The following is a 13,472-nucleotide window of genomic DNA, read 5'->3' as shown; positions in this document are numbered from 1 at the left end:
TTCCATTGATCTTATCCTGATTAGAGCCTCTAGTTAGATAGTAAATATATCTGCCTGGTTTACCAAAAAATGAGAATTGAACAAATTATGACTAAAGAAATAGAGTTTTAGACTAAAAATAAACTTTTAAAATGTGAGGCCGAGTTGAGAGCTGGAATAGGGAACATTCCAATAGATGAGAATCATAAAAATGTTCCCTGCTTGTGAAAAGATTAATAAAAACAAAAATACTGTAGTCAGGTGAAACCAATGAGGGTAGAAATGAGGAAATGTGTGTTGAATTTGCAACGAACATATGAGTGGACAGGTTAGCCAAAGTGGGTGAGGCCCTGACTCTCTTTCTTGATTGCTTCTAGTTAAGCACATTCCACTATCACATTGTATACATTTAACTATTGATTTATAAGCTCCCGATTAATCAGGAGGAATGTTCTGGCTGGGCCTTCATGCTGTGCATTCCACTGCAATATACTGTGGAGGTCAACACTTCACTTTGGATGTGTCCTAAGGGCCTCTCACATTTAGTTGTTTCATAAACCAAAACCAGAGTTCAGAACCCTGCTCCATTTGCAGTTGTCAACCCTGAAATTATGCAAATAGGTAAAATGACCTCAGGAGCACAGTGGCTTTTCCTACTTTGGTTAAGTGTTGTCAGGAACATAGAAGACAGTTGAAAAGAAAAGCAAGAAAACAGGGTTTACTAGAATTAAAGCCGGTAGGAGGCAGAAATTGCAAAAATAGTATCTGTGATAGAGGTCAGAGAGAAAGAGAGTAGACAGCATTCATGTTGCACTAACAGCCCTATTTTAAGCACTCAGTGTAAAAATTTACTCCTCATACAACACTATGGGGTAGGTATAATTATTGACTTTATTTTATGGATGAGAAAACCAAGGCACCGAACAGTTAAGTAGCTTGCTCACCACTGTGCCATTGTAAAGAACTATTCTGTAGCCTTTTGCTATTTTCTAAGAACACTACATGTGGGATCCTCACAAAGCCAATTGTTTTACGACTGAAGAAATTAAGCTTAGAAAACTTAATGAAAATGCCTCAGTATTGAGGAGCAATTTAGGGTGTAGGTTCTAAGGTCAGACCTCCTGGGTCAGAAGCCTCTCTTGTTGTGTGACCTTGGGCAAGTCACACTTCTCTCATCCTCATCTGTAAAAGTAAATCAAAGTTTATTTGAAGTGATGTATAGAAAATATTAGCACATAAACCTTAATTGTTATTATTATTATTATCATCGTCATAATTATTAAGACTTTTTAACCAGGAAATTAAACCAGGTCTGATTATAAAATTTTGTTATCTTCCTACTACCTCAATATATTCAGCTACTTAAATTATAATTTTTTTTTTTTTTAAAAAAAGAAAATTTCCTTTCTTATTAAGAGGAAATGAGAGAGTTGATACCATGTTTCAATCACTTAATTCCTTAGGTGGATCCTCCATGAGCTCCACAGCGAATTTCCACCTGACTCTTACTGATGTGAATGACAATCCCCCAAAGCTAGTTAAGGAGTACACAGGCTTATTCTTCTGCTATCCCCTCAGAAAACCTGGAAGTGTCATTTTCGAGGCCACCGATGATGATCAGCAGTCATTTCGAGGTCTCCAATTTACATTTTCCCTTAGCAGTGAAAGCTTACAAAAAGACTGGGAAGTTTCCAAAATCAATGGTAAGTTGTCAAAAGTACATCAAAAAAACGGATGTATGGTGAAATTAGTTTTTATTAGCCTAGGTGTGCTTGCAGCATTCAAAACAAGGCTTTCTTCCATGCTCCAGGAAGGCAGTTCATGCTCTGGGAACTTGCAGAGGGAAGTTCTCCATAGAGGAAAAAGCCCCCGGCTTTGAAAAAAGGAAAGATTGTTAACATACAGCATCCCCCTCAGCTGAACAATCTGAGTAGCAATTGCAAAATTTCCAATGGCAGCCAAGAAGCAAATATCATAATGCTTTTTAAAAACAGCTCTATAGAAGTATAATTGACATACAAAATAGCACATATTTGTTAAAATTTATATGTGTATACACTATTGAAGCCATCAACACAATCAATATAAGAATATTTTCACCACCACCAAAATTTTTTATGTTTTGTTGCAATTCCTATTTTCAGCTCACCCTGCCCTTACCCTATCCCCAGGTAACCACTGATCTGCTTTCTGTGTGCTACAGGTTAGTTTGCATTTTCAAGAATTTTATCAAAACAAAATAATAGAATATACACTTTTTTTTGTCTGGCTAATTTCACTTAGCATACTTATTTTGGGTTTTATCCATGTTGTTGTGTGTATCAATTCTTCATCTCTTTTTATGGTGGAGTAGCATTCCATTATATGACTATATCACAATTTGCTATCCATTCACTTATTTATTGTCATTTAGGTTGCTTACAAGTTTTGCTATTACATATAAAGCTGCTGTGAACATTCACTGAACAAATATTTTGTTTGAGCATATGCTTTCATTTTCTTCGTTAAATATATAGAAGTAGAATGGCTGGATCATATGTTAGTTTATGGTTAAATTTTTAGAAAATGGTTAAATTTTTAAGAAAATGTCAAATCACTTTCCAGATCATTTGTAACGTTTTACATTCTCACCAGCATATGAAAATTCTAGTTGCTCAACATTTTCCTCGATACTCACTATGCTCAGTCTTTTCAATTTTAGCCATTCCTGTGGGTATGTAGTAGTATTTCATAATGATTTTAATTTATAGTTCTCTAGTAAGTAAAGGTGTTGAGAATCTTTACATGTGCTTATTTTCCATTCATATATCTTTTTTGGTGAAGTGTCTAGTCAAATATTGTGCCATTTTAAAAAATTGCCTCTTTGGCTTGTATTGTTGAGTCATAAGTATTCTTTGTATAGTCTTGATACAAGTTCACTGTCAGATACATGTTTATAAATATTTTCTCCTAGTCTGTGGCTTGAATTTTCATTTTGTAACAGTCTTTTGAAGAGGAAATTAAAAAATTTTCATGATATCTGACTTACGTTTTTCTTACATAATTTGTGACTTTTTTGTGTGTGATGTTTAAGAAATTTTGGCCAAACTCATGGTCACTTAAAATTTTCCACTTTTTTCCCCAAGTGTTTTATAGTTTTAGCTTAGCATTTAGTTTTATGATATATTTCAAGTTAATTTGTGTATATGGTGCATGGTAAAGGTCAAGGTTCATTATTTTAAAGATGGCTATCTATTGAACATTGCTGATTGAAAATATACTTTTCATATTGAATTGTCTTGGCAGCTTTGTCAAAAATCAACTGACCACATATATATGGATCATTTCTGGATTTTCTTTTACTTTTTATTGATCTCTTTGCCTAACTTTATACCAATACTACACTGTTTTGATTACCGTAGCTCTATAATAAGACTTGAAATCAAGTAGTATAATTTTTTCCAACTTCATTCTATTTCAAGATTATTTCACCTATTGTAGGTCTTTTGCATTTCTACATATATTTTAAAATTTAGCTTATCCATTTGTAGCAAAAAAAAAAAGCCTATGGAGATAATGATTGGGATTGTATCAATCTATAGCTGAATCTGGGGGAGAATTGACATCTTAACAAAATAGAGTCTTCTAACCCATGAACATGATATTTCCATTTATTTAGGACTTCCTTAATTTCTCTGAGCAATGTGTTTTAATTTTAAGTGTATAGTTCTTGTAAAATTTTCCCTAAGCATTTTATATTTTTGATGGTATTTTAAGTGGTATTTAAAATTTTTTAGTTTTTATGTAATATAGGAATATAATTGATTTTTATGTATTGATTGTGTATCCTATAACATTGATGACCTCATTATTAGTTCTCTCTCTTTTTAGATTCCATAAATTTCATACATAGACAATCATGTTTGTGAGTAATAATAATTTTATTTCCTTTCCAATATGAATGCCTTTTATTTCTTCATCTTGCTTTATTACTGGCTAAAACCTTCAGTACAATGTTTAATGAAGGATGTGAGAGCAGAAATAACTTGGCTTATTCTTGATCTCAAGGAGAAAGCATTCATCTTTCATCATTAGGTGTACAGTTCTCTATAAATACCCTTTACCATATTGAGGACTTTATTTTCTATTCCTAACTTGCTGAGAGGTTTATTTGCTTTTTTAAAAATAAAAATGAGTGCTAAAATTTTCAAGAGCTTTTTCTGCATCTATTTAGATGATTATGTGGTTGATTTGTTTTGTTTTGTTTTGTTTTTTTGGTCTGTTAATTGGTGAATTATATCAATTAACTTCTAGATCTTAAACTAGTCTTCTGTTCCTGAGAGAAAGCCTACTTGGTTGTGAAATATTACCATTTTTTTTATTGTTAGATTTAATATGATAAAAATTAAGAATTTTTTCACCTATATCCATGAAGCATATCAGTCTATATTTTTCTGTTCTCACAGTGCCTTTGTCTGGTTTTGATGTAAGTCAGAGTAATACTGGCCTAATAGGATGAGTTAGGAAGTATGCTACTTCTTCAGTTACCTGGAAGAGTTTTGCAAAATTGCTTTTTATTTCTTCCTTAAAGTTTGATAGAATTCACCAGTGAAGCCATCTGGACCTGGGATTTTCTTTGTAGGAAATTTTTTCTACATATACAACTTCTTTAATAGATACAGGGCTATTCAAGTAATGGATTCCTTTTCAGTTGAGCTATTAGCTTGTATCTTTCATATAATTTGTCTATTTCATTTAATTTGTCTAATTTATTGGCACAAGTTATATATAATATTATTTTATTATTCTTTTAATATCTGCAGAATATATAGTGATATAATCTCATTCTGATATTGAAAATTATGTATCTTTTTTCCCCCGATCAGTCTGCTAGAGGTTATTAATTTTGTTGATATTCTCAAAGAGAATTTTGGTTTCATGGATTTTTCTTTACTGTGTTTTTGTTTTGCATTTCATTGCTCAGATATTTATTATTTCTTTTATTCTTCTTATGCTATAAGAATTTTTTCTTTGTTAACATAGGCATTTGATGTAAATTCATCTCTTAGTGTCACGTTAACTTCATTCCACAAAGTTAGATGTATTGTGTTTTCATTTTCACTCAGTTCAAAATACTTTCTAATTTTCCTTTAGGTTTCTTTTGTGACCTATGGATTATTTAGAAGTGTATTTTTTAGTTTCCAAATATTTTAGTATTTCCTATATCTTTCTGGTTACTGATTTCTAATTTAATTCCATAGTGACCAGAAAACATTTGACTGGAAATCTTTTCAATTTATTGAGATTTTTTTCAGTACTTTAAAGATATTTCTCCACTGTGTTCTGGATTATATTGCTTCTTTTTTGTTCTCTTGAGTGTAATGTGTCTTTTTTCCTCTGGATGCTTTTAAGATTTTCTCTGAGATTTGCTGATCTTCTTGGATTGAGGATTTAGTTTTTGTTAAATTTGGGAAAAATTTAGCAATTATTTCTTTAAATTATTTTTCTAATTCAGTGTTCATGGCAATTTTATAGGACATAACTACTGTGAATAATGATAATTGACTGTATTCAGTATTCATTTTTACAGAGAAATCAGGAATTGAGAACTTAAAGAATGCTTTAACCCTTTTTGACATTATGGAAGGAAGGTACATGGTGATATTTTAGGAAAGTTTAGGTAGTTTAACTCATACTTATACCTAACCATTTCCCAGTTAATCTTAGTATATGATATAAAGATGAGCTTTAACCATGCAAATCCAGGGGTCTGAAGTTGTGTTCCATGTCATTCATTTTACTCCTTTTCTGTCAGGAACTCATGCCAGACTTTCCACCAAGCACACAGGCTTTGAGGAGAGAGTTTATAATATCCCAGTTCACATCAATGATGGTGGTCGGCCACCCATGGAAGGGACTGTTTTTTTACCAGGTAGGTATTTTGCTGTAGGCAACTTGGGATAATGTCTATCACCATGGGTAGTTTGAAAGAATTCTAGTCTTTGATATGGAGTTCTGCAAATGTTCGCTTAAAAATTTATCCTACCAAATACTGTTTTGCTTTTCAGTTACTTTCTGCACTTGTGTGGAAGAACGATGCTTCCAGCCAGCAGGGCGCCAGCCTGGGATGCCCACTGTGGGCATGACAGTTGGCATACTCCTGGCTACGTTTTTGGTCATTGGTGAGTATAATATCTCAGATTCAAGGATTTCTGTGCTGGTTTCAGAAACATAAGTTCACCTAAGTTCTGCTTCATGGACTGGTCTAGTGGCTGTTCAAATAGTAAATGAGGCAATAACCAAGAATATAGATTACCTGGTTGGGAAATACTGCTTTAGTACCACCCTCTACCCATCATTGCCTTGTTGGTTAGTTTGAGAAATATACAGAGCTTTAAAGCATAAATGGTTGTATTTTATGCCTAGTTACTGAGCATACATGATAAAAGAGAAAGAAATGCAATAGCTGTGACTTTGCTATCTATCAGGCAGGCACTGTGCTTGGTATGGGGAATAATAATGGGAAAGACATAACAAAACCTATACTCACAGAGCTTATGATCTAGTCCATCATTTTTGGAATAGGTACAAGTTAGCCTTCCAGAGATGTTGACATACCTGAAATGTTGCAGAACGTTTCTCTGTACATTTCCATGACTGTGGACCATAAATCTTTATTGCTTCCAAATAATTCCACTGCATTAAAGGCCTCATTTGCCTTAGTCTTTGGCCTGGCTAGATAGCAGAGTCCCCAATCTAGCTGTCTGCTTTTTTATGAACAATTCAGTGCCTCAAATGAGTGCTTACCCTCATTCAACCTTTGTTCTCACCACAAGTTAAGTATTGGAAATAGATACTTCATCAATTCATGGGTATTGGAGTGTAGGTGTTTACATAGTTTAATATCTTTTCTTTTTTAAAAGAAGGGCTGGGATTATTCTAAGTATTCTTAATTATTCTCTCAGCATCTGTCTTTTCTGCAATGACCCAATCTGTCACATTGGACCCTGATTCACAGCACTAACAGAGTTCTCATTTCCTATACTCTTCCATCCAAAATCCTCATTATTATGATATGGCAGGGCCTTCATCACATGGCTATTACCCATCCTAATATGTGCATGGTGACCATCATTTCCCTCTGATGACCAGAGTCTGGTGCACACCTTTTTGAGGTTCCATTACTTACCAAACTCTTTTCTACCGCTATGCCTTTTTTTATTCTATTTGACTTCCCATCTTAAGGGATTTTTGAGCTTGTATACCAAATAGCAGCTTTCTAGTATGACCATTCAATCCCATAATTTTATTGCAAGTTAAAGATTGGATGAATTTGCAGATATAGATAGAAGTAATAGGATCTTATAGTTTTAATCATTACTTTTTGCAAAATAGGGTTGGGATTATTGCAAGATTCTTTTAAAAATAACAATAGAATAAAGACCATGCAATATCCTTTATTTTATTTATCTTTTTTTAAAGTTTGGTTCACATACAATATTATGTGAGTTTCATGTGTACGATATAGTTATTCAACATTTATGTACCTTACAAAGTGATCACTGTGATAAATCAAGTAACCATCTGCACCATGAAAAATTATTACAATACTATTTATTATATTCCCGGTGCTGTACGTTACATCCCTGTGACTTATTTTACAGTTGTAAGTTCATACCTCTTATTCTTCTTCACCTTTTTTGCTCATCTACCCATTCCTCTACCTTCTGGCAACCATTAGTTTGTTCTCTATATCTGTGAGACTGTTTCTATCTTGTTTGTTCACTTTTTTTGTTTGTTTGTCACATGTAAGTGACATCACACCGTATTTGTCCTTCTCTGGCTGACTTATTTCACTTAGTATAATACAGTCTAGGTCCATTCATATTGTCACAAATGGCAAGATTTCATTTTTTTTAATGGCTAAGTAATATTCCATTGTGTATGTGTGTTGTGTGTATACCTATATATATCTATATATCAGTAGCTCTATCTATATATTTCTGTCTGTCTGCCTGTCTGTCTGTCTCTCTTTCTCTCATCTATCTGTCTATTACATCTTTTCTTTCCATTCATTTATTGATACACACCTTTGTTGCTTCCATATCTTAGTTATTATGAATGCTTCAATGAATATAGGAGTACATATAACTTTTTGAATTCATGTTTTTGTCTTCTTTGGATAGATACCCAGAAGTAGAAATTTTTAGCTTTTTTGATGAAACTCCTTACTGTTTTCTACAGTGCCTGCACTAGTTTACAATTCTACCAACAGTGCATGAGTATTCCCTTTCCACCACATCCTTTCCAACACATGTTATTTGTTGTCTTTTTGATAATAACCTATATGATAGGTGTGAAGTGATATCTAATTATGGTTTTAATTTGCATTTCTCTGATGATTAGTGATGTGAACTTACTGCCAGTTCAATTTCCTTAAAACAGCTCCCTCTTCCATATTGGTCTCTGATTTTTAACACACATTTAGTGCTAAAATGTACAATGTAATTTCTAGGAGTTTAAAGATAGGAGAAATATGAAAGGTTAGGTAGTCTACTCAAACTGGAGTCATGAGGAAAGCATCCCCAACATGTGATATTTCGACTGGAGACAGTGAAAGTAGGCTTTGGGTAGGTGAACAGATCTTTGAACAGCTTTCTGGTTGTTTGATTGGACTATTTTTTTCTAGAGAAGGAGAAGGACTAGAATCAACATTTACTGAGCATGTACAAAGTTTGGAAATTGTCAGATGCTTGCACACTTAGTTTTCAGAGTAGTGCAGGTATTAAGTTCTATATTCCTTGATAGAGACCCAGCGATAGCCACTAGCTTAGATATGACTTAGGACTTAGTACATACTTACTGACAATAAGATAAGTGATAAACTTACTTATCTAAGAAAACCAATGCCTAGAATCTCTTATTCACCAGGACAACGAAACTTTATTGTACCACAAACTAAAACGAAGTTGTATGAGTCATTTTTTCCTACCAAGATACTACTTTATAAATGAATGTGACAGTATATTTTAAGATCCCATCTGTTTGACCCTGAGTTTTCTCTTTCAGGTATAATTTTAGCAGCTGTGTTTATCCAAATGAAGAATAAAGACAAAGATAATGTCAAAAGTGCTCAGGCCTCTGAAGTCAAACCCCTGAGAAACTGAATTTGAAAGGAATGTGAGTTTATATACCAAGTTCTATTTCAGTAATACAACCATTTATCCCACAATTCTGCTTTCCACCAACATGTGCACTAAAATTTTTTACCTTCTTGTCCTTTAATATTTTGTAACTTTTAGATATTTTATGTGCTATGGACATTAGAGATACTTTCATTTTCGCATAACACTTTCCCCCTCTACAAAAGCCTTAGCTACTTATCCCAAAACAAAACTTATGTGTTTTTCCCTTTTAGGGAAATATGAGATGATGAAATAGTTTATTCATTTTTTCTTTGTCAAGAAAATTTATTAGTTGTCTACCACAGAACTTCTTGGATTCCATTTATGCTTTTTATGTTTCCATCCTGTGTCCCCTTCCTCATGTTTTCTTTGGCATTTCACTAATTTAAAAACATTTGTTGGAAAAAAGAACAAAGTGAAGTTTCATTAAAAATTTAAAAAGGAGCCTTTGTCCTTTAGTTTGAACAGTAACTCTTCAGTGTTATTAGCTTTTTTTTTTTTTTTTTTTTAGCTCAGTGTGGCTTATGTCACCCTTCATTTGAGATTTTTCTATTTGGGAATGGCACAAGCCTGCCATAGGCCATATAGAATGCTATCGCAGAAACCAACTGCTGACTTAGTTTACCCACTACCTACCATGCTTACATGCTACACATGTTTTCTTTGTGTGTGTATTAATAAAATTTGGTTATTATATATTTAATATATGGAGAAAAGTAAGGAAGCATGAAAGAAGTAGTGACAAAAATCGAGAATAAATGTTAGCTGTTATTTTTGTTTTCCAAATTTCTTTGGCTTTGCTTCCTGGTTCTTTGCATTTTTTGAGAAAAGGGCTAGATAACAGTGGTTGTCAAAATTGCCTTCAATGTAGAATTAGCCCAAGAGGAGGGGTCTACAACAAAATGGAAATTTACTCTCTCATGACCATAGTTTGAGGAGTTCAAGGCAGATATGCTATGAATTTTTAAAATTTGGTAAGGGAACCTTAGAGATTTGGAAACATTTTTAGACCTAGAGCTATTGTTTGATTCCTGATTTGAGCCATGAAAGAATTCAACATTACACAACCTCTCAGAATTTTAAAGAATTTTCTGGAAAATAACTTATATCTGAAAAGGTGATCTGACATTGATGGCTGAAGCAGGCCATAGAGTTGTATTTTCATAAATAATCCTCTTTGTGGGCTTCTATTATATTTTTAAAGTAAAAAAAATGAAACAAAAGGAAATATTTAAACTCTGTTTCTAAGACTTCAGTATTGTTTTATATTATCCTGTACTTTGAACTCTTTTACCTATGTTTTTCACACAAGGCCATTGGAAGTCCCATAATGGGTGAGGTTCTCTCCAATATAACCATACATTAAAAGACAAAATGAAACAAAGCAAAGCACAAGAGCACCAAAAACGAATTTACTTCACAAATTATACCCCAACCTGAGGAATACCTTTTATAGGTATTTTACTTGTGTCATTGACCAAGAGTGACTGTGACTTGATATTTAATTCACTTAAAATTGCATTATTGCTCAAGAAATCTTATTATCATTACTAAAATATGGAGGCTGTCTCAAGGCAGGTCTGCTAAGGTGGGCTCAAGAGGTCTCTCCTGTTCAATTTAATGTCCTCTCTGGATCAACCTGTATCACCCAATAATAGGCTGATCACATAGAACCTTCTTATCTAAAATCATTGATTGATATCCATACTTCTTGTGCTGCTTCTTCCCTAGGTGTGCCCTCCCTCTCACCCTTCCCTTCCTTCCATGACCAGATCTTACACATTTTTAAGTTCATAAAGACCAGTTTAAATACTGGTCTTTCTGAGAAGGCTTCTCTGATTTCCTATAGGATACCAGCCCCCTTCACCATCTAAACTTCCACACCGTGGTGAGGAAAATTACTTGTCAGGCCAGGATCCATTTCCTCTTCTAATAAGAGCAATTTTATTTCCCACTGGAAAACATCTCCCTCACCACCTGATCAGTCTATATAGTTTGAGTAAAGCCAACTCCCTGTTTTTCTCCCTCCCCCCAGCTCTAGAGATAGGCACTTCATCTCAGTGAGACTCACTCCTAGAATTTTAGTCAAAACTTTAGGAAAAGAGTTCTCTTTATATGGAATTTTCAATCTAGTCACCACAAGAGGTGAGTCTGCCTCAGAATGAGGACCACAGAGAGTCAAATGATGAGAGGAGAAACTTTTTAAGAAGTGTACTTGAATTCAGCTGTGTCTGAAGGCAAACTTACCCTGGACTTTTCTATCCCATGAGCCATTACATTATATTTTACTTAAAGCTTAATGAATTTCCTAATGAATTTCTATACTTGCAACCAAAAGAATAGATACTTTTACCTTTTTTATGGCCTTTCTTATGTTCTATGATTAATGCCCATTTGATCTCCCAAACTGGTCTGGGACTTCTCAGAATCTTCTCATTGACACTATGACAAATCTTGGCTCATAATGGTTTCCTCATAATTTTTTAAAGAATGAATAAAAGAAATAGCTGATTTATTTTAGCCACTTATGTTGTTGTCATTTAAGTGCCACTCATTAGCCAAAATTGGTACTACATTCTTCATGTTCACTTAACAGTATACTCAAAGACTCCTTAAACTCCAACTTCACTGATCTTCCTTTTCCTACAAGCAAACCTTGATGTGCCATTCTAACATACTCAGAGCTGTCTGTAGTGGCAAATAAGGGCTATAAATGACAAAGCCTCCAAGAATTTCTGGGTAGTTAAGAAATAGCTGTGAGACTAAGAGGGTCTCAGGGGTGGGAATGGTAGGTATAGATGAGAACTCTTGTGAGAAGCTATGTATAATGTCTCAGTTGGTTCTGGGGATCAGTAAATTTAGAGTGGGTATTTCAGAGTGTTGGTCCTGGTATGGTATGGATAATCCATAGGCAGGAAGCTGAGGTTACTGCTCAGGGATCCAATGCAAGAAACAAATGATTTGTTTCTGTACAATGCTATATTCTGTACAATGCTATATGCATTATGGAAGCTTGTTAAACCAGAACCTTAAAAGTTACCCAACAAAAAAGTACATTATCTTAAAATTCTACTTAAAAATCATGTAAACTTTTATTAAGTGCACAATTCAGTGGCAGTAAGTACATTCACATTGTTGTGCGATCATCTCCACCATCCATTTCCAGAACTTTTTCACCTTCCCAAATGAAACTCTACCCATTAAACAACAACACTTCATTCCCTTCCTTACCCCAGTCCCTGGTAACCACTATTCTAACTTATTGTCTTTATGAATTTGACTATTCTAAGCATCTCACATAAATGAAATCATACAATATTTGTCCATAATATCAATGTTTTAAAACAGGTTTTACAATATTAACTGAAATAAATACACTTAAATATACATTTTACACACGTGAAGATATCTACACAATATATACACGATGCACATGTGTTCCCCAAACACCACACACATTGGCATTGCTCCCATGTTTCTCCACACAAAAGCCTGTCTCACTCTGACGGAGTCCCAGGAAGTGTAGTCAGGCGTTGAATGACCAATTGTCCTCAGTGGATGCATGTTAGAATCACCTGAGAAGGTGTTTAAAAAATACTCATCTCAGCACCCCACCTACACCTGAATTAGCATCTCTGGATAAGGGGGTAACCTAGCTTTAATATTAAAAAAAATCTCCCCAAGTGAGTTTATTGTGCAACCACAGCTGAGGACTCTTATTTGAGACAATCCCTGAGGGCCAAGTAAGTACCAGGCTGCTGTGGAAAATGATCCTTTTCAGGATCTGAATCAGCATCCTTCTTCAGAACACCACCTTCCCAGTCCTCTCTACTTTTTAGGTAATTTTCACCCTAACCAGTCCTCCCCAGACCCTTGGCCAGATGCAACTCTGGATCATTGCCCAGAGTTCAGGGAAGGTCTGAGGGGCCACTGTCAGGAGCCACTCCTCTGCCCACAGAGACCTTTCTACTCAGAGCAGCCTGGTGGGTCCAGACTCAGTTCACTCTACCACCATGTTGGAACCTGTGAAGTCCAACCATGAAGCCGAGAAGAAGGAAGTGCAGAAGAGTAGCCCCTTTTGTATGCCAGAGCTGAGCAATGAGCAGCAACGTGTCTCTGTTCACCAAAGATGCAGCTCTCAAAATTATTCTAAAAATACATGTTTGTGTAAAGTGACCCTTTAAAAATACATATAAAATACATGTTTGTGTAAAGCACAATACCTGACTTGTGTTTGTGCTTGGAGAGTTGGCTATTTAAAGGAATATTGACAGTGTAAAAACACAAAGAATAGTTTATACTATAAACCATTACTTTCCACTTTATTGG

The 13,472-nt window shown here is 34.5% G+C and overlaps 1 protein-coding gene across 1 annotated transcript in view; it reads left to right on the top strand.

Annotated features, from left to right (window-relative positions):
* CDH17 (cadherin 17) overlaps window positions 1-9,125 on the top strand; it is a 68,975-nt gene extending 59,850 nt beyond the window's left edge. Inside the window, exons 15-18 of the mRNA XM_039877132.1 lie at window positions 1,443-1,682; window positions 5,774-5,890; window positions 6,027-6,140; window positions 9,028-9,125. Of these exons, the coding sequence (XP_039733066.1) occupies window positions 1,443-1,682; window positions 5,774-5,890; window positions 6,027-6,140; window positions 9,028-9,125 (569 nt within the window). The remainder of the gene's footprint in view (window positions 1-1,442; window positions 1,683-5,773; window positions 5,891-6,026; window positions 6,141-9,027) is intronic.
* The last annotated feature ends 4,347 nt before the right edge of the window (window positions 9,126-13,472 follow it).

The sequence above is a fragment of the Pteropus medius genome, unplaced genomic scaffold (genome assembly GCF_902729225.1).
Source record: "Pteropus medius unplaced genomic scaffold, Ma_sr-lr_union100, whole genome shotgun sequence".
Lineage (NCBI taxonomy): Eukaryota > Metazoa > Chordata > Mammalia > Chiroptera > Pteropodidae > Pteropus > Pteropus medius.
Note: the sequence above shows the minus strand (reverse complement) of the source record. Positions and strands in the feature narration are given on the sequence as shown.